At 41.9% G+C, this 21,939-nt stretch overlaps 1 protein-coding gene and 1 long non-coding RNA gene across 3 annotated transcripts in view; one reads left to right on the top strand and one right to left on the bottom strand.

Moving 5' to 3' along the window:
• The window catches only part of LOC141995895 (uncharacterized), a 77,671-nt gene that overhangs the window by 7,030 nt on the left and 48,702 nt on the right, over window positions 1-21,939 (top strand). For both annotated transcript variants that reach the window (XR_012641427.1, XR_012641428.1), the window contains exon 2: window positions 19,025-19,187. This is a non-coding gene — a long non-coding RNA (uncharacterized LOC141995895). The remainder of the gene's footprint in view (window positions 1-19,024; window positions 19,188-21,939) is intronic.
• LOC141995765 (uncharacterized) lies at window positions 1,721-5,905 on the bottom strand. The gene is made up of 3 exons (XM_074967149.1): window positions 5,680-5,905; window positions 4,662-5,100; window positions 1,721-1,781 (listed from the first exon to the last, which is right to left on the bottom strand). The coding sequence occupies exons 1-3, from the start codon at window positions 5,903-5,905 to the stop codon at window positions 1,721-1,723; spliced, it is 726 nt and encodes a 241-aa protein (XP_074823250.1).

Below are 21,939 nucleotides of genomic sequence, written 5' to 3'. Positions count from 1 at the left end.
AATGTACATGGCAGAGGGGCATTGCTGGCACATGATGGCATATATCACATTGGTGGATGTGCAGGTGAACAAGCCTATGATAGTGTGGCTGATGTTATTAGGCCCTGTGATGGTGTCCCCTGAATAGATATGTGGACACAGTTGGCAACGGGCTTTGTTGCAAGGATAAGTTCCTGTGTTAGTGGTTCTGTTGTGTGGTTGCTGGTGAGTATTTGCTTCAGGTTGGGGGGCTGTCTGTAAGCAAGGACTGGCCTGTCTCCCAGGATTTGTGAGAGTGTTGGGTCATCCTTCAGGATAGGTTTTAGATCCTTAATAATGCGTTGGAGGGGTTTTAGTTGGGGGCTGAAGGTGACGGCAAGTGGCGTTCTGTTATTTTCTTTGTTAGGCCTGTCCTGTAGTAGGTGAATTCTGGGAACTCTTCTGGCTCTATCAATCTGTTTCTTCACTTCCGCAGGTGGGTATTGTAGTTGTAAGAATGCTTGATAGAGATCTTGTAGGTGTTTGTCTCTGTCTGAGGGGTTGGAGCAAATGCGGTTGTATCGCAGAGCTTGGCTGCAGACGATGGATCGTGTAGTGTGGTCAGGGTGAAAGCTGGAGGCATGTAGGTAGGAATAGTGGTCAGTAGGTTTCCGGTATAGGGTGGTGTTTATGTGACCATCGTTTATTAGCACTGTAGTGTCCAGGAAGTGGATCTCTTGTGTGGACTGGACCAGGCTGAGGTTGATGGTGGGGTGGAAATTGTTGAACTCATGGTGGAATTCCTCAAGGGCTTCTTTTTCATGGGTCCAGATGATGATGATGTCATCAATGTAGCGCAAGTAGAGTAGGGGCGCTAGAGGACGAGAGCTGAAGAAGCGTTGTTCTAAGTCAGCCATAAAAATGTTGGCATGCTGTGGGGCCATGCGGGTACCCATAGCAGTGCCGCTGATCTGAAGGTATACATTGTCCCCAAATGTAAAATAGTTATGGATAAGGACAAAGTCACAAAGTTCAGCCACCAGGTTAGCCGTGACATTATCAGGGATAGTGTTCTTGATGGCTTGTAGTCCATCTTTGTGTGGAATGTTGGTGTAGAGGGCTTCTACATCCATAGTGGCCAGGATGGTGTTATCAGGAAGATCACCGATGGATTGTAGTTTCCTCAGGAAGTCAGTGGTGTCTAGAAGGTAGCTGGGAGTGCTGGTAGCGTAGGGCCTGAGGAGGGAGTCTACATAGCCAGACAGTCCTGCTGTCAGGGTGCCAGTGCCTGAGATGATGGGGCGCCCAGGATTTCCAGGTTTATGGATCTTGGGTAGTAGATAGAATATCCCAGGTCGGGGTTCCAGGGGTGTGTCTGTGCGGATTTGATGTTGTGCTTCTTCAGGGAGTTTCTTGAGCAAATGCTGTAGTTTCTTTTGGTAACTCTCAGTGGGATCAGAGGGTAATGGCTTGTAGAAAGTGGTGTTGGAGAGCTGCATCCGATGAAGTGAGCTGTAGCTCACGAAAGCTTATGCTCAAATAAATTGGTTCGTCTCTAAGGTGCCACAAGTACTCCTTTTCTTTTTGCGAATACAGACTAACACGGCTGTTACTCTGAAACCTGCTGTAATATTGTAATACTGTCCTACAACTCTGCTATTGTCCAGAGTACAGGTACCCTTGGCATTGCTTGTTTTGCTGGGATAATTAACTAAATTATAATAATAGCTAGCTCTTACTCATCGGTAGATTTCTAAGTGCTTCACAGTCTCTTGTGGCTGTTACCCTCAGAGGGGTATTGGTATTGTGAGGATATGTCTACACTACGGAATAAGGTCGAATTTATAGAAGTCGGTTTTTTAGAAATCGGTTTTATATATTCGAGTGTGTGTGTCCCCACAGAAGTGCATTAAGTGCATTAACTCGGCGGAGTGCTTCCACAGTACCGAGGCTAGAGTCGACTTCCAGAGCGTTGCACTGTGGGTAGCTATCCCACAGTTCCCGCAGTCTCCGCTGCCCATTGGAATTGTGGGTTGAGATCCCAATGCCTGATGGGGCTGAAACATTGTCGCGGGTGGTTCTGGGTACATATCGTCAGTCCCCCCCTTCCCTCCCTCCCTCCGTGAAAGCAAGGGCAGACAATTGTTTCGCGCCTTTTTTCCTGAGTTACCTGTGCGGACGCCATACCACCGCAAGCATGGAGCCCGCTCAGGTAACCGTCACCGTATGTCTCCTGGGTGCTGGCAGACGTGGTACGGCATTGCTACACAGTAGCAGCAACCCATTGCCTTCTGGCAGCAGACGGTGCAGTATGACTGATAGCCGTCCTCGTCATGTCCGAGGTGCTCCTGGCCACGTCGGCTGGGAGCGCCTGGGCAGACATGGGCGCAGGGACTAAATTTTTGGTGACTTGACCAGGTCATTCTCTTTAGTCCTGCAGTCAGTCGTATTGAACCATCTAATGGTGAGCAGGCAGGCAATACGGATTGCTAGCAGTCGTATTGTACCATCTTCTGCTGGGCAGGCAAGAGATGACGATGGCTAGCAATCGTATTGTACCATCTTCTGCCGGGCAGGCAAGAGATGAGGATGGCTAGCAGTCGTACTGTACCATCTTCTGCTGAGCAGCCATGAGATGTGGATGGCTTGCAGTCCTTCTGCACCGTCTGCTGCCAGCCAAAGATGTAAAAGATAGATGGAGTGGATCAAAACAAGAAATAGACCAGATTTGTTTTGTACTCATTTGCCTCCTCCCCTGTCTAGGGGACTCATTCCTCTAGGTCACACTGCAGTCACTCACAGAGAAGGTGCAGCGAGGTAAATCTATCCATGTATCAATCAGAGGCCAGGCTAACCTCCTTGTTCCAATAAGAACAATAACTTAGGTGCACCATTTCTTATTGGAACCCTCCGTGAAGTCCTGCCTGAACTACTCCTTGATGTAAAGCCACCCCCTTTGTGGATTTTAGCCCCCTGAAGCCAACCCTGTAAGCCGTGTCGTCAGTCGCCCCTCCCTCCGTCAGAGCAACGGCAGACAATCATTCCGCGCCTTTTTTCTGTGCGGACGCCATACCAAGGCAAGCATGGAGTCCGCTCAGCTCACTTTGGCAATTAGGAGCACATTAAACACCACACGCATTATCCAGCAGTATATGCAGCACCAGAACCTGGCAAAGCGCTACCGGGCGAGGAGGCGACATCAGCGCGGTCACGTGAGTGATCAGGACATGGACACAGATTTCTCTGAAAGCATGGGCCCTGCCAATGCATGCATCATGGTGCTAATGGGGCAGGTTCATGCTGTGGAACGCCGATTCTGGGCTCGGGAAACAAGCACAGTCTGGTGGGACTGCATAGTGTTGCAGATCTGGGACGATTCCCAGTGGCTGCGAAACTTTCGCATGCGTAAGGGCACTTTCATGGAACTTTGTGACTTGCTTTCCCCTGCCCTGAAGCGCATGAATACCAAGATGAGAGCAGCCCTCACAGTTGAGAAGCGAGTGGCGATAGCCCTGTGGAAGCTTGCAACGCCAGACAGCTACCGGTCAGTTGGGAATCAATTTGGAGTGGGCAAATCTACTGTGGGGGCTGCTGTGATGCAAGTAGCCCACGCAATCAAAGATCTGCTGATATCAAGGGTAGTGACCCTGGGAAATGTGCAGGTCATAGTGGATGGCTTTGCTGCAATGGGATTCCCTAACTGTGGTGGGGCCATAGACGGAACCCATATCCCTATCTTGGCACCGGAGCACCAAGCCGGCGAGTACATAAACCGCAAGGGGTACTTTTCAATAGTGCTGCAAGCTCTGGTGGATCACAAGGGACGTTTCACCAACATCAACGTGGGATGGCCGGGAAAGGTACATGACGCTCGCATCTTCAGGAACTCTGGTCTGTTTCAAAAGCTTCAAGAAGGGACTTTATTCCCAGACCAGAAAATAACTGTTGGTGATGTTGAAATGCCTATATGTATCCTTGGGGACCCAGCCTACCCCTTAATGCCATGGCTCATGAAGCCGTACACAGGCAGCCTGGACAGTAGTCAGGAGCTGTTCAACTACAGGCTGAGCAAGTGCAGAATGGTGGTAGAATGTGCATTTGGACGTTTAAAGGCGCGCTGGCGCAGTTTACTGACTCGCTTAGACCTCAGCGAAACCAATATTCCCACTGTTATTACTGCTTGCTGTGTGCTCCACAATATCTGTGAGAGTAAGGGGGAGACATTTATGGCGGGGTGGGAGGTTGAGGCAAATCGCCTGGCTGCTGGTTACACGCAGCCAGACACCAGGGCGGTTAGAAGAGCACAGGAGGGCGTGGTATGCATCAGAGAGGCTTTGAAAACCAGTTTCATGACTGGCCAGGCTACGGTGTGAAAGTTCTGTTTGTTTCTCCTTGATGAAACCCCCCGCCCCTTGGTTCACTCTACTTCCCTGTAAGCTAACCACCCTCCCCTCCTCCCTTTGATCACCTCTTGCAGAGGCAATAAAGTCATTGTTGCTTCACATTCATGCATTCTTTATTCATTCATCACACAAATAGGGGGATGAATACCAAGGTAGCCCAGGAGGGGTGATGGAGGAGGGAAGGAAAATGCCACACAGCACTTTAAAAGTTTACAACTTTAAAATTTATTGAATGACAGCCTTCTTTTTTTTGGGCAATCCTCTGTGGTGGAGTGGCTGGTTGGCCGGTGGCCCCTCCACCGCGTTCTTGGGCGTCTGGGTGTGGAGGCTATGGAACTTGGGGAGGAGGGCGGTTGGTTACACAGGGGCTGTAGTGGCAGTCTGTGCTCCAGCTGCCTTTGCTGCAGCTCAACCATACACTGGAGCATACTGGTTTGGTCCTCCAGCAGCCTCAGCATTGAATCCTGCCTCCTCTCATCACGCTGCCGCCACATTCGAGCTTCAGCCCTCTCTTCAACCCGCCACTTACTCTCTTCAGCCCGCCACCTCTCCTCCTGGTCATTTTGTGCTTTCCTGCAGTCTGACATTATTTGCCTCCACGCATTCGTCTGTGCTCTGTCAGTGTGGGAGGACAGCATGAGCTTGGAGAACATTTCATCTCGAGTGCGTTTTTTTTTCTTTCTAATCTTCACTAGCCTCTGGGAAGGAGAAGATCCTGTGATCATTGAAACACATGCAGCTGGTGGAGAAAAGAAAAGGGACAGCGGTATTTAAAAAGACACATTTTATAAAACACTGGCTACACTCTTTCAGGGTAAACCTTGCTGTTAACATTACATACATAGCACATGTGCTTTCGTTACAAGGTCGCATTTTGCCTCCCCCCACCGCGTGGCTACCCCCTCAACCCTCCCCCCTCCCTGTGGCTAACAGCGGGGAACATTTCTGTTCAGCCACAGGCAAACAGCCCAGCAGGAATGGGCTCCTCTGAGTGTCCCCTGAAGAAAAGCACCCTATTTCAACCAGGTGACCATGGATTATCTCTCACTCTCCTGAGGATAACACACGAACGGATGTTGCTTGAACGCCAGCAAACATACACTGCAATGCTTTGTTGTACAATGATTCCCGAGTACATGTTACTGGCCTGGAGTGGTAAAGTGTCCTACCATGAAGGACGCAATAAGTCTGCCCTCCCCAGAAACCTTTTGCAAAGGCTTTGGGAGTATATCCAGGAGAGCCGCGAATGCCAGGGCAAAGTAATCCTTTCACATGCTTGCTTTGAAACCATGTATAGTATTTTAAAAGGTACACTCACCGGAGGTCCCTTCTCCTCCTGCTGGGTCCAGGAGGCAGCCTTGGGTGGGTTCAGGGGGTACTGGCTCCAGGTCCAGGGTGAGAAACAGTTCCTGGCTGTCGGGAAAACCGGTTTCTCCGCTTGCTTGCTGTGAGCTATCTACAACCTCGTCATCATCATCATCTTCTTCGTCCCCAAAACCTGCTTCCGTATTGCCTCCATCTCCATTGAAGGAGTCAAACAACATGGCTGGGGTAGTGGTGGCTGAACCCCCTAAAATGGCATGCAGCTCATCATAGAAGCGGCATGTTTGGGGCTCTGACCCGGAGCGGCCGTTCGCCTCTCTGGTTTTCTGGTAGGCTTGCCTCAGCTCCTTCAGTTTCACGCGGCACTGCTTCGGGTCCCTGTTATGGCCTCTGTCCTTCATGCCCTGGGAGATTTTGACAAAGGTTTTGGCATTTCGAAAACTGGAACGGAGTTCTGATAGCACGGATTCCTCTCCCATACAGCGAGCAGATCCCGTACCTCCCGTTCGGTCCATGCTGGAGCTCTTTTGCAATTCTGAGACTCCATCATGGTCACCTCTGCTGATGAGCTCTGCATGGTCACCTGCAGCTTGCCACGCTGGCCAAACAGGAAATGAGATTCAAAAGTTCGCGGTTCTTTTCCTGTCTACCTGGCCAGTGCATCTGAGTTGAGAGTGCTGTCCAGAGCGGTCAAAATGGAGCACTCTGGGATAGCTCCCGGAGGCCAATACCGTCGAATTGTGTCCACAGTACCCCAAATTCGACCCGGCAAGGCCGATTTAAGCGCTAATCCACTTGTCAGGGGTGGAGTAAGGAAATCGATTTTAAGAGCCCTTTAAGTCGAAATAAAGGGCTTCATCGTGTGGACGGGTGCAGGTTTACATCGATTTAATGCTGCTAAATTCGACCTAAAGTCCTAGTGTAGACCAGGGCTGAGGTAGGGAAGTATTATTATTCCAGTTTTTAAAGATGAGAAATGGAGGTACAGAGAGGCTAAATGCCTAGCCCAAGGTGTCACAGGAATTCTGTGGTGGGGTTGGGAATTGAACTCTAGTCTCCCAAGTCCTAGCCTGGTGCCCTAATCTGAAAACAACTATATTGATGTAAGGGTAGATTAAAATATAGTCAATAATTTACCTGAGAAAGTAAAACTTTATTATTGTTAATTATTTGTATTACTGTAGCATCTAGGAGCCTTTGTCATGGACCAGGCTCCCAATGTGCTAGGCACTGTGCAAACAGAGAACAAAAAGATAGTTGCTGCCCCAAGGATCTTGGAATCTAGTTATCAGACAAGAGTCAACAAATGGATACAGATAAATGGGGGAGTACAAAGAGGCAATAATGGTCAACATGATAGGCATTTCACACCAGCAGCCAAACCACTGTCAAGTTTTTTGGGCAAAGGAGAGTTTTGAGGAGGGATTTGAAGGTCAGGAGTGGTGGTAGGCTTCTACTCCGTCAGCTGCCAGGCAAACAAACATACAAACAGCTGGCTCATCACAGGAGCAAAAATGGCCAGCCAATCGATCAGTGGAGGGGGAAAAAAAAAAAAGTGAGCAGCATAGTATCCCCTGGAAGTTGGTGCCCAGGGCAACTGCCTGGCTTTTCTATCCCAGAACTGGCCCCGTTGAAGGTAGATAATGAATACACCTTTCATCTTCAGTTTTTACTGATTTTTAGCAAAATAATTCCTGGGTTTTAAAATAGCTACCAGTTTTTACTAGTTTTTCACCTGAATTTTAGACCACTCAAGTACATTAAAATACTAATTTTAAGAAAATTCAATACATTACATTAGGTAGATGTGTTTTATGTTAATAATAAATTAGTCTAAGTGTAAATGTGAGGCTGTCTATTAAAGTAAGGCAAAGTAGTGGAAGATATATACACAAGCATGTGGATGCATATGTGTCCATATTATGTACAGTTCATGAATAAACTGCTTTTACTTTTAATACTCTTACTTTTCTCTGTTGCTTTTTTCTATCCTCCCATAGCCAATATTAACCCTGATATTTACCCAGAAAACTGTGAAGATAATTTTTTTGCACTCATTTTCACCCATTTTAAATGTTTGTAATAAACACTGATGAATTCCCAGGAAATTTTAAACAAAATAAAAACTGAAAACATGGTGCCTTAATAATGTGGTAGCATCTCCCAAACATGTGGGGCAATGGAATCTGACATCATGGGCTGGTTGGAGATTAGCATCAACAGCTCAGTAGTGAATGAGAGATAAGAGGCGTGCAGATTGATTATGAAGGGCCTTTAAAGTGAATAGAGCAACTTATGTTTGATGCAATAGAGAAGGGGGAGTCAGAGGAGGAATGCAAAAAGAGGAGTGATACGGTCAAAGCAGCGGTGTGACCGAGGCTCACTGGTGGTTCAGTACCCTGTGTAAACAACTCTTGTCAGGCCTGACGTAATCACTACACCTAACTCTGTCATGATATATACCCAAAAGGTGGCATGTAATATATCATTGGAAAACTTAATAACTCACTGATCATTAATATTCTTGCATGATGTATGTATGGGGTGCTTACCAAGGGTTATAAATATATGCTAGAATTACATTCTTAAAATGCGTTTGGCAAGCAATGAATAAGCAGTCTGCCTTAGACAAAGAATGTGTATTTGCTTTTCTGACAAGCCTGACAGACTTTGAGACAGTCTTTATAAAGAAGCAGTAAAGGACAAAAGCAGTGGGTTTTTTTCTTTGCAGTTTCCTCTGAATGCTGGCCATGTCTTTGTGTTAGCTTTGTAGACCCCCATCTGACTTGAGACTCTTAAAATATTGTACATGGCATTCGCCAAAATGACCCTGCTGAATTAAAGCTGTCAAATTTTCCATTAAAGACCTGCAGATAACTTAAGGAAAACTGTGAAAAATACATTTAAGGACAATCCTGCCTCTGTGTTATAATTTGTAATATACAAATATATACTTGAAAGAAAGATTTTTGTTTTAAATGTTTGTGTGTTCCTGCTGCTTATTCCCCACTTGAAGTCACTATTCTCACATAATCACTTCCACAGTGAATCCACTGTCCTGTCATAAACAGAGAGAAAAGCAGCAGGAGTAGTTAGGGCAGCAGAACCAAGGAAGCTAGCAACGACGTTGCTGGGAGAAGCTACAACATTTTAAAAGATGAAGTGAGCTGTAGTTCATGAAAGCTTATGCTCAAATAAATTTGTTAGTCTCTAAGGTGCCACAAGTACTCCTTTTTGTCTTCTGATTGTGACTAGATTTTCCAAACCTCCTAGAGGGAGTGAGTCTGAAAATTCTCAGTTTGAACAAGACATTTCACAAATGCAATATTGTTAATATAAAATTAAAACCCCCAGATTAAGATGTAGACAAGTTAGTAATAGCCTATCAGTTGTTCACCATGTATGAAAAGACATAGACATAGATATATGAAATTAGGTTTTTGCTATTTCTTTGAATTAATATCTGATTATTGACAGATTTGTCTCTTAATTTTTTTGCTAAATCCTTTTAACGGTGAAGTTCAGCAAATATAGTACATGGATGAAGACTTTTTTTTTTAAGCCAAAAAATAAAATAATGATAATTTAATATGTCTTTATAAGCCTTTTATTCATCAACTTTTATTATTCTAGTCTAAAACTCTCTGTTTGCTTTGCAAAATGTAAATACTGATCTAAATTAGTGAGGGTTTTAGCCATAAACTGCAAAGATTATTAGGTTTTAGAGTAGCAGCCATGTTAATCTGTATCTGCAAAAAGAAAAGGAGGACTTGTGGTATTTTAGAGACTAACAAATTTATTTGAGCATAAGCTTTCGTGAGCTACAGCTCACTTCATCAGATGCATTCAGTGGAAAATACAGTGGGGAGATTTATATACACAGAGAACATGAAACAATGGGTGTTACCATACACACTGTAACAAGAGTGATCAGGTAAGGTGAGCTATTACCAGCAGGAGAGCGGGGAGAGGGGGACGACCTTGTGTAGTGATAATCAAGGTGGGCCATTTCCAGCAGTTGACAAGAACATCTGAGGAACAGCGGGGCGGGGGGAGATAAACATGGGGAAATAGTTTTACTTTATGTAATGACCCATCTACTCCCAGTCTTTTTTCAAGCCTAAGTTAATTGTATCCAGTTTGCAAATTAATTCCAATTCAGCAGTCTCTCGTTGGAGTCTGTTTTTGAAGTTTTTTTGTTGAAGAATTGCCACTTTTAGGTTGTAATCGAGTGACCAAAGAGATTAAAGTGTTCTCCGACTGGTTTTTGAATGTTATAATTCTTGACGTCTGATTTGTGTCCGTTTATTCTTTTACGTAGCAACTGTCCAATTTCGTCAATGTACATGGCAGAGGGGCATTGCTGGCACATGGTCATATAAACACCACCCTTTACCGGAAACCTACTGACCGCTATTCCTACCCACATGCCTCCAGCTTTCATCCAGACCACACCACACGATCCATCGTCTACAGCCAAGCTCTACGATACAACCGCATTTGCTCCAACCCCTCAGACAGAGACAAACACCTACAAGATCTCTATCAAGCGTTCTTACAACTACAATACCCACCTGCTGAAGTGAAGAAACAGATTGACAGAGCCAGAAGAGTACCCAGAAGTTACCTACTACAGGACAGGCCTAACAAAGAAAATAACAGAACACCGCTAGCCATCACCTTCAGCCCCCAACTAAAACCTCTCCAAAGCATCATCAAGGATCTACTACTTATCCCGAAGGACGACCCATCACTCTCACAGATCTTGGGAGACAGATCAGTCCCTGCTTACAGACAGCCCCAAAACTTGAAGCAAATACTCACCAGCAACCACACACCACACAACAGAACCACTAACCCAGGAACCTATCCTTGCAACAAAGCCCGTTGCCAACTGTGTCCACATATCTGTTCAGGGGACACCATCATAGGGCCTAATCACATCGGCCACACTATCAGAGGCTTGTTCACCTGCACATCTACCAATGTGATATATGCCATCATGTGCCAACAATGCCCCTCTGCCATGTACATTGGTCAAACTGGACAGTCTCTACGTAAAAGAATAAATGGACACAAATCAGACGTCAAGAATTATAACATTCAAAAACCAGTCGGAGAACACTTCAATCTCTTTGGTCACTCGATTACAGACCTAAAAGTGGCAATTCTTCAACAAAAAAATGTCAAAAACAGACTCCAACGAGAGACTGCTGAATTGGAATTAATTTGCAAACTGGATACAATTAACTTAGGCTTGAATAAAGACTGGGAGTGGATGGGTCATTACACAAAATAAAACTATTTCCCCATATTTATCCCCCCCGCTGTTCCTCAGACGTTCTTGTCAACTGTTGGAAATGGCCCACCATGATTATCACTACAAAAGGTTTCTTCCCCCCCCCCCCCCCCGCACTCTCCTGCTCGTAATAGCTCACCTTACCGGATCACTCTCGTTACAGTGTGTATGGTAACACCCGTAGTTTCATGTTCTCTGTGTACATAAATCTCCCCACTGTATTTTCCACTGAATGCATCCGATGAAGTGAGCTGTAGCTCACAAAAGCTTATGCTCAAATACATTTGTTAGTCTCTAAGGTGCCACAAGTACTCCTTTTCTTTTTAAAGATTATTAGCTAACTCAGCAAGAAGCACTTGCATTTCAAGATACTAAACGTCCTTAAGTATTTACAATTAGTTTATGTGCTTAAAGAAAAAAATTCATAAACCTGTGTTCAGGTATGAAAGCAACAGTACAAAAGGGAATGGTGGTACTCACATAAAATTCTTAAAGTGCAAGATGGAGTCCATTAGAAACTCAAATATTTTCAAAATATTGTAACTTATTAGACATCTGTAGCACACCAGAGGGTTGCTTCTTATACTTTTGAATCCATCTGGGCAGATGTTACATTCCTGGCCGTTGGTTGCTACTTGTCATGAGTTACAGTGTAAAGCTTCAAAATTTTCATTCCATGACCTAATGTAAATTTCAGACATTGAGCCAAATTCAACATAGGTGTAAGGGGAGGCAGTGACTTCAATAGAGAAGGATGAACTGGGCTCTATACCATATCTGTACCAAAAAAACCTTGTGCTTTGAGGGATGGGGGGGGGGGCATAAAAGAGAACAAAATGTATTTATTTCTTTTATTTTCTGAATGATAAACAATAATACTCTAAAATTTGTAGCTCCCATTTGGGAAACAGTAATGTATGTATGATGCTGGCAGACCAGATGCTAGCGCATGCTAAAGCCCCAGGTCAATTCACTTGTGTATTAGTATAAATCAAAGTAATTGTTAAATGTATAAGAGTGTATTTGGTGGTTAAACCCCATGAAAACTAATGGAATTTTACATACGTTGTTTTTACTTATCTGTATCCTGGTATAATAGAGTAGCAAACATTTACATTGTGTTTACCCCTGTAACTATATAAACCCATCAAAGGAGAAAGAAGTCTTGTGAAAAGCAGATGAAGAACTTTTAACAGAAAAGTGCTAATTTCAAAGCAAGTGGTCATTGTGTATGATGTTTGGAGGTCAAAGACTCAAAATGCATTTCTCACTCTCCATCACCAAAGGAAAAGCCTACGTGGGTAGTGACGCTGTCAGCTTGTTTTCTGTGAGAAGAAGCTATAAGAATAGATTAAAGGAAACACCCTTCATCTCTGGATTATTTCGATTCTAACAGGGTGGAATAATGAACAAGAAGACCGAGATCCACAGAGTTATTCTGGGTAGCCCTGAGAGACTTTTTGGAAACTGGCAGTTTATTACATCTCTGCCAGCGTTTGGAATTATAGACTGTGACTCACCTGTACCTATATTTTACCTGCTTTAACCTCTCAATAACTCTCACTTTCTTTTCTTAGCTAACAAATCATTAGTTAGTTTACTATAGAATTGGCTACCTGCATTGTCTTTGGTGTGAGATCTAGAGTATCAAATGATCTGGGGTAAGTGACTGGGCTCTTGGGATTGGGAACAACCTGATGTGATGTGATTTTTGGTTTAAGTGACCCTTTATCATAAAGTCTAGTTTGTCCGCGTGGCAAGATAGTCCCCTTAGACTCTCCAGTCTGTCTGTGACTCCATGGTAAGACTGGTACAGTGATCTAGGAGTTCACATTTGTTACTGACTTGGTGAAATCTAATTATTGAACATACTACCAGTTTGGGGTGTCTGCTCTGTTTTCTGTCAGTCTGCCCTGAGGTAGGTACTCACGGTCGTGAGCCACTCCAGACAGTGTGACAGTATGGTGAAAAATACCAGACATTAGGTATTCCAGTGGTATTAGCATTTTAATAAATACTGTACATTTCTAAAAACCCAACTGATTCTTTGTGGTATCAGTCAAAGTTTCAATTATTCAAGAAATTTTCAGCTGAAAGTTGACTATGTAGCCATGTAATTTTATTCTGTCATGCAGGTTGAAATTCATTCACTCTTCTGCTTATGCTAAATGGGGCCAGAATTTTATCAATATCAATTTTCCAGTATCTTGGAAATTATTGTGAGTATTGTACTTACAAAAAAGTAAACAAAAGAGTATGGTACTTTTAAAAAAGAGAGATAATATTAATAAAAAATCCAAATACAAAATTATATATTTCATTATTATCATCAAGGTAAATAGCCACCTTACAGATTGAGTGTCACCTGGAATTAGTCTCTGGCTAGGTCCTTATGATGCGTTGTCTGGATGTTCAGTCTGTGTCCATCACTGGTGATCTTATTGTGTCACTAAAGCTTATGGCAACCATGTGACCGCTGACCATGTAGTGGCATTCCTTGATAAACATGCTTTGTAATTTCAGCCAAATTATTTCCATACCAAGAAAAGCTCTGAAAGCGAACTAATGCTGATGGAGGAAGTTACTGGATTCAGCTATGAATATCCTCACTGGTGATCTTGTCCTGACCCTTAATATGAAGGAGCTGATGAAGACAATGAGAATCAAAATCAATCCACCACTCTTCAGCTTTCCTCTGCAACCAGAATTCACTACCATACAATTAAGTTGGTATAACCATAGTTCTACGGAGCTGCAGATTTGTGGTATGCTTGATATCACAACATTTCCACCAAGGCTACTGAAGGGCCTGGAACAGAATGGCAGCTGTGGCTATACAAGCAGCCATATCTTTAAAATATCTTCCAATACAATCTATAACCAGGGATACATTTAAGGGTCAGAACATGGTCACCAAACAAGCAGCATTGGGCTCAATGGTCATGTCACTTCAAGCTTTTTTAAACATAAAAGGTAAAAAATAAATAAATAAAACAAATCACAAGCCTAAACAAAAGGGAATCTCACCCAAATTGTGTTGACTTGCATATTTCCAATTATTGGAAACTAGCACCATGGTGACACTTTTCCTTGGCAAATTGTTCTGGAATGCTATCCAGCTCCAAATTTGCTGTTATGGTCTTTCTCAATAGGAAGGAGCTCAAGGTCACTCAGCTGTGTCTGTGATAGTGTTGAACGCATGTAGTTTTGGGCACATCTTCCGATGCTCCTTGCACATTCAGCATTAGCCACTTCAACTGGTATGGTGAGGAAGAGTGGACACAACGTTTTCATTTCTGGTAAAACATCATCAAGAGAACTTGACACTATGAAATTCAGGTCACTCTGCACTCTAAGTGACAAACTTAACATTGTGTCTTTTGTAAAATAATACATCTTGAAAGACAATCTCATGAATCAAGTCTAAAGAAAAATGTAAGTATTTTGCCATGAATTTCAGAACGTTTTCCTTTGATTCTTCTGAAGTTATTTTCTGAAGTCACCTGGGATGGAAGAAACCAGATAGAGTAGCTACCTCTTGAAAACAATCACATGGAGATCTTAGTTCTGTGATGACATTGTCTAAAACGTCAAAATATTCCTTTAATGGTTATCCTTTGCTTCTAAGACAGAATCATGTGCAAATTCATCATCCATGCGGCATACACGTGTCTTCCTATGGCTTGGATAGTTTACATTTTCAAAGCCCATTCAAATCACCTGTTCTGTGACTCTTTTACAATTTCCTCATACTTTTCTTCAGATCTGAGTTTGCTAAGCTCATTCACTATGCTCTCAAATGTCCGGAGGACTTGGAACAGATCAATTTTCTTTGGCTGAAGGATTCCAAACGCTGGAGTCATGACAACTAAGCTCCTATGCCACCATGACAGATTAAGGTAGAACATCCAATCCATCAAAGACACTTTGCTTTTTGCTCAGAGTATGTCCTCACTACCCTTTTGTTCAGCTAGTTTCATCTCCTAGACATTCAATTATAGTCTGAAAATTTACTGTCATTGTCTCAGTGGATTTCATTCAAGCTGCCTATCTAGTCTTGCAGAGTGCCTTTAGATGTAAAGGTCTCCTTTATTTTTCCAAAGCCTATTCAGTGTCACCTGCTGCATCAATCCTGTCAATTTCTTCAGGGGCTGAAGTGCATCATCAGGTTCCCCTTCTCACTGCAAAATTGTACTCTCTTCAGCAAGAGTTTGAAGATAAAGAATATTTTTAGACTCAATCATTAGTTTTTCCCATTGATAATAAGAGTCTGTGAAATATTTATATATTTCCTGCAAAATTGCGAAGAAAACCTTCAGGTCTGGACTGGCCTTATCTTCAGAACCATGCACCAAAACTAGGTTAATTTGATGTGCTGGGCAAAGGATGTATAGTGCATATATTTTGTCTCCCTTGTCTGAAAGGTATTCTTTCACTTTTGCTTGAAATCTTGCATGAGTTCTGCCATAACACTGGCCCCATGTGTCTGTCCAGAAAATGTGTTTGGAGTCTAATCCATACTTGCAGAATAAAACATTAGTTAACTGGTCACACAATGATGCAGCATCTGCCTCCCTTACTGCCACAATGCTTACAAAATGCTCTCTTATATGTACCTTTCCTTCGGTATGATCAATATTAGCAAAGCAAAATGGTCATTTGATCAACATGACTAATATCCATGATTGCATCTGCAATGACAGGAACAAACTTAGCTTCTTTTCAGCTATTAAGTATGAGCCTCCTGGTAACTGATGCTAAAAGACTTATAAGTTCATCAGTAATTGTTTTGGTCAAGTATTTGATTCTCTTGGTGTCACTCTTATGCTGGGCAAAAGTTGTATTATGGTAAGTAGCTTAATGAGGCTTAAATAAATACCACAACTGGTGCTCTCCAACACTTTGCGGTGGCCAAGGAAGGGGAGAGCTAAACTAGCTAAAGTGTGTAAAGCAATATTTTTAGTACTTCTTGCCATTTCCTAATATTTTCAGATGCTTGTTTATCAAAACATGCATTAATACTATGACCCGTCACAAACTGTAGAGCTGCCTCATGTGACTGTAGATGTTGTTTCCTCCTCCCATGAACAGACACTGACTTTAGCATATTCTTCCAATCATTGGAATCTGTTAAACACATTGATTTTTGAGTTTCTGTATCCCCGAACAACAAGGAAATGTGACAGTATACACAATATGAACAATATGGTATGCTAGGCACATGACATGCAAATCTTCAAAGAGTGCATTTTTCATTTTGTAAAATGAAGATGAAAAATGGTGGTTTATAGGAAAAAGATGAAACTGTCCATTTGGAATATCACTTTCAGTAGGCTGGCAAGGACCAATCTACACAAGCACACACAATTGCTTTTGTGATAAAAATGAATCTTAAAAGCGACTTATCAGATGGGAACTTCAAACCTATACCTTTGACCTGCTTCATTGTTGACCTGGGGTAAGGAATAGCTTCCATATAAGGAGAGATTAAAAAGACCAAAACTGTTCAGTTTAAAAAAGAGACGACTATGAGGCGATATGACAGGTCTATAAAATCATGAATGGTATGGAGAAAGTGAATAGGAATGTGTTATTTACCCCTTTAAAAACCTCAAGAACTCAATGAAATTAATAGGCAGCAGGTTTAAAACAAATATAAGGAAGTACTTCTTCACACAACACACAGTCAAAATGTGGAATTCATTGCCAGGGGATGTTGTGAAGGCCAAAACTATAACTGGTTCAAAAGAGAATTAGATAAGTTCATGGAGGATAGGTCCATCAATAGCGATTAGCCAAGGTGGTCGGGCACACAATCCCATGCTTTGGATGTCCCTAAACCTCTGACTGCCAGAAGATGGGACAGGATGACTGGCGATAAATTCTCATTAAATTGCCCTGTTCTGTGCCTTCCCTCTGACCTTGCTGACTGTATCACTGTATGACACTTCCCAAGCATTTGACAGTGCCACCTGCTCAATATCCCATTGAGACAGGTTAATACTGAACTAGTTGTAATCTAGTATTGGAGGCTGCCGGATGGTAATGGCAAGGAACTTTATCCGGATTAATTATCAAAATAATGCATGCTGCTTCTTGCCTGCCCAGACTGGCCACCAGCTGCAGTGATTCACCAAACTGAACTAGCAGGGCAACATTCTCTGCGTATTAGAGGTCTCAAAGCAAAATGGTGTTCAGCTCCATGCTACCAACAGCTGCCTTCTTAAGCTTATCCCCTAACCAATCAATACCGATATTGAACAATGATGATGACAGGAGGCAGCCTAGCTGAACTACTGTAGAAATAAGAAAAGGAGTACTTGTGGCACCTTAGAGACTAACCAATTTATTTGAGCATAAGCTTTCGTGAGCTACAGCTCACTTCATCGGGTATGCATCCGATGAAGTGAGCTGTAGCTCACGAAAGCTTATGCTCAAATAAATTGGTTAGTCTCTAAGGTGCCACAAGTACTCCTTTTCTTTTTGCGAATACAGACTAACACGGCTGTTACTCTGAATACTGTAGAAATAGGAAACCATGCCACGTATCTACTATCAACTTGAACACAGCTTTCTGTTCCAATCTCTTCTCTCAAAATGTAAATCAAGGCAACAGTTGGCCAAGAACAACTAGCTTTCCTCACTATAATTTAACATATGAATAGTTAATGGATTTCGGTGAACATTTTCCAGCAATGAGTGGCACAAGCAATTTCTACATTTGTAACATTTAGAAACAATATTCTCCTGGTTTTATTTCATCAGGGTTTTTTTCCTGGTTAAATATAAATCCAGCAAGCTAGGTACAGCATATTAATGAGAATATCACACAACTGAACATTACATACAACTGAAACACAGTCGGTGTCAATGAAGATGTCTAAATTCTACCCTATTTTTGAAAAATAAGGCTGTTTTACTTATGGTCTCAGTTCAACGTCAATGTACCAGGGCTATTGAAAATCTCATCAACAGTTCAAATGAAGTAGGTTGCTGGAAATAACAAAGTCTAGTTTTGTAAAAGTGATGGTCACGAGCATAACCCATACGGAACCTTTTTGCAGGATCGGGTCCTACCATAACACTAAAATAACTTCAATTAACTGAAAATAAGTATATGCAATTAGACTCTCTGAACCCCATTTTTAATTCTTATAATCCTGTAGTCCCAGTAGTTAATCCTATTTCATCCTATGCAGAAAGTAGATGTCTGATTATCATAATAATGATATGTCTTTACAATGAAATGTAAAGACACCAAGCAGATAAATCTAATCTTGAAGCTTTATTTATTGGATATAATTTTTTTTTACAGTTTAAATTACACTAAGTTTCAAATAAAAATGCTAGTAAAATATTGTCTTCTAAAAGCTATCACCCTATGGTGCACACTTTCTGGGCTAATTACTGGACTGGTCTGAACTACATTAAAGGGACACTATGGGTACTTTGAAAGAGACTATAAAGTCAAAGTTGCCCCAAAATTTAGATTTTGTAAAATAAACTCTTACAAAAATGACATACTTCAGGAATTAAAAATAAATTCAATAGAATTTAAAAGAACACCCAAAACCTTAGAAACTGGCTACAGAGTGAAACTGGCCTGACTATATTCATTGTGCATGTGAAGAGACATGCAAAAAGTAAACAAATATGAGCATTAATGAAATTTTTAAAAATTATTTCAGTTTTAATAATTTAACATTTTATTCATAAGGAAGGATATTTGTGTCTTAAAATATTATTTTTAATTTTTCAATGTCCCAAAAGCCTTTGCCCGAGGTACATTCCTTTAGGGCAAGCTTCCATAACAATTCTGAACTACATGATGTGAGGATGTTTGTACTATTTTTTTAAAACTGTAGCAGGAACCCAGACAGGAGGAAGTGGGTTGGGGAAGGTGCTAGGTAGCATCTTGCTAGTGAAATAGAGAAAGAGAAGGAGTAGCTACAGGGATAATATTGTTTTCCTTATTCATAAAGCATCTTGTCCAGAATTAGAAGAAAGTATTTTTTCTGTGTTTTTTTCCCCATTTCTACAGAACATGTTGACAGATGACTAATTTTGAACCAGTATGAATAGGACAAAAGAAAATGTCCCAAGAGTTCCATTATGATAAGTCTTGAGAATGGCCTGAGTGGAAGGAACACTTCAGCAGATTCTGAACCACAGTGGAACTTAACACAGAGAGTTGAGAAGTACAGGTCAGTTCATTTATTTATACTACAGGGACTGAGCCTGAAAACATTTATAAATTATTTGCTTTTGCTAAGGAATGAGACAGTATCCACAAAAACAATGAGGAGTCCGGTGGCACCTTAAAGACTAACAGATTTATTTGGGCATAAGTTTTCATGGGTTAAAAACCCCCACTTCTTCAGATGCATGGAGTGAAAATTACAGATACAGGCATAAATATACTGGCACATGAAGTAGGATTCATAGAGTGAGATTATTTCCCTTGTTCTGATCAGTTTATGCTGGGCAAAAGGACTGAACTTGCCTAAGAAACTCTAAAAGCCCCAGATCTGGCCAGAGAGAATTCCTCTCAGCACAGGAACTGAGGACACTATCAGAAACCCTTGTGTAGGGGTGGTGTTAGGGACCAGAGAAGTGTGTTGGGGCAAGGTCGCAGTACATAACAAGTATTGATTCCAGACAATGCCGCCGCCCAGAAAGCAGTTCGGGGAGGCAGCTGTGACCTTAGCCCCACACACCCCTGGTCTCTGAGTTTTGTGCTATGCCTTGGGTGCAGAGACATGGGGAAAGAGTGGGAACCTTTATAAGGACCCTATAGAAACAAGCAGAGCATTCTGACTTCACTATCAATAATATACAGCCCATCTAATAGTTGAGATTCTAAAAGACGAGCTTTCAGAAAAATTACACTTTTTAAAATTTCAAAGTTGTTTCCAATATGCAGAGTTCAAAAGAGACTTTATTTTTTTCAAAATTTAGCAAATTTTTTGTATCAAAAATGTTACCAAAACACATGAACATTTTGATAATGGTTTTGATAAAATATTATAAAACAGATTTAAAAAATCATAGAAAATTCACATAAAAATACATTAAAAAAAAAAACTCAATAGTTTTGTCCTGAAATTTATTGTTTTAATATGAGTATTTTTTGACAAAAAAACTTTTCATTCTAATAGTTGTCAACTGCGTTTACACTTAGGCCATATCTACGCTATGAACTAGAGGTATGATTGCCAGCTTGTGTAGACATACTGGTGCTAGGTCTCATCTGAGCTAGCATGCTAAAAATAGTAATGTAGCTGGGGAGCGCAGGCAGCGGCAGCAGCAGCAACGTCATGCTAACTGCACCAAGTACAATCCTGCCTGAACCCTATAGGGCAGCTAGCATGCGCTGCTGTTGCATCTGCTTGTGCTACTACGGATTCACTACTATTTTTAGCATGCTAGATCAGATGAGAGTTAGCATCAGTATGTCTACACAAGCTGGGAAGCATGCCTTTAAGCTCATAGAGTAGACATAGCCTAAATGTCTGAACTAACTCTGAAATAGGTGTGTAGAAGGTGCACCACCACCCATAGTCCCATTCGGTCCTGCCCTTCGGTGGCCTTGTGTCAAGGTTTTCCGGTCCTCCCCTCCTGCACAGAGGTAGCAGGAGCTGGGGCTTGGAGTAGTCAAGGCCTATTCCAGCAGGCCTCTGACCTTAGGACCTAGGTGAAGGCCCCTGGTGTTGCACGGTCTTGTGGGAGGGGTAGGGGAGTCTGAATCCACTCTCTCCACCAATCTCCAGTCCGGGGACCAATGGTGGGCAGCTACACTTGGCCCTTTGGGGTGCTAAGCCTCCACCCTCTCTGGACCACTTCTTACCCATCTTTTTAGTTGTACCAGAGTAAGTTACTTTTCTCCAATCTCTGACTGGCTTGCTCAGTCACTTATCTCTGTTTTGTAGGTTCTTCACTGTTCTTTGTATTGAGGCCTCAGATAGGCGCTCCTGGGTAGTATTTTCCCCACACAGTTCAGGGCAGTTGTCTGTTCCCTTCCACGCCTGACTCCCTCTGAGCTGCTGTGCTCCCCTCTTTAAAACCCTGCCTCCAACTTTTACTGGCCCTGCCGGTGTGACTGGATGGGGCTGCCTGGGCCCAGAGCTACTCTTTAATGCCTTGCTCACCCATGTGGTGTTTAAAAACCCCATCACAAGGGGGTACAACTGGCTTAGCATCTGAACGAGCAAAAAAAAAGAATAATCCACCCAAAGTAGTGAAAGCATGGTTCAAGAGTTTAAAAACTTTGGCCTATATATTTAATTATAAAAGAGCACAATTAGCTGATTTTCTTAAGTTACACTGTCAGAATGATTTCTGGTTTCTAAAAAAGGCATTTTAAAAAAAGTTGCCAAGGTAAAAAATTAAGATGACAAAGTTTCAAATTGTTTTTAAAAAATGATGTTTAGATCATTTCATTTATTACTTTTTCTTCATTTTAAAAAGTTGACCTTGGTATTAGCAAAGTGACAATATACAAATAATATAAATTTAATGAAATCTGTTATGGTTTAAAATGGTAATTTAAGGTGTCATAGCTTTTTTATTTTGTTGACAAAGTTGTCAGTTAACAAAAAAGTGGCACATTTTTAGTAAATTGGGGTAGGATGTTGGGTTTTCAATCTTTAATTTAAGTACCTTTGTTATGTGTATGTACGAATATATTCTGTCTTGTTCTACAGAAATTCTGTCACCAAATAGAAAAAATAACAAGCATTTTATGTGACTACAATATCAAATTTGCCTTCAAATTTGTATTAAAAACAAATAAAGGCAAACAAATAACCTAATACATATGTAGAAATATAAGGTCTGAAAAAGGCTTTACACTATTTTTCAACATTCCTCAGGTGTTAGACCTATGAGTCTAATTTATGCTAGAACACTTATAAAACAATACCTTTTTATTGTACCACTATAAAACTTTATCACTGA

Source organism: Natator depressus, chromosome 11, assembly GCF_965152275.1.
Source record: "Natator depressus isolate rNatDep1 chromosome 11, rNatDep2.hap1, whole genome shotgun sequence".
Taxonomy (NCBI): domain Eukaryota; kingdom Metazoa; phylum Chordata; order Testudines; family Cheloniidae; genus Natator; species Natator depressus.
This window is presented reverse-complemented; position numbering and strand designations above follow the sequence as displayed.

Excerpts from the sequence above, each read along its gene's own strand:
- LOC141995765 (XM_074967149.1), bottom strand. The coding sequence starts at position 5,905 with ATGTTGTTTGACTCCTTCAATGGAGATGGAGGCAATACGGAAGCAGGT. Across the intron at positions 5,101-5,679 it reads AGGAGGAGAAGGGACCTCCG|CTGCATGTGTTTCAATGATC; the intron begins GTGAGTGTACCT and ends TTTCTCCACCAG. Across the intron at positions 1,782-4,661 it reads CCCAGACGCCCAAGAACGCG|TGTAGACATATCCTCACAAT; the intron begins GTGGAGGGGCCA and ends CTTATTCCGTAG.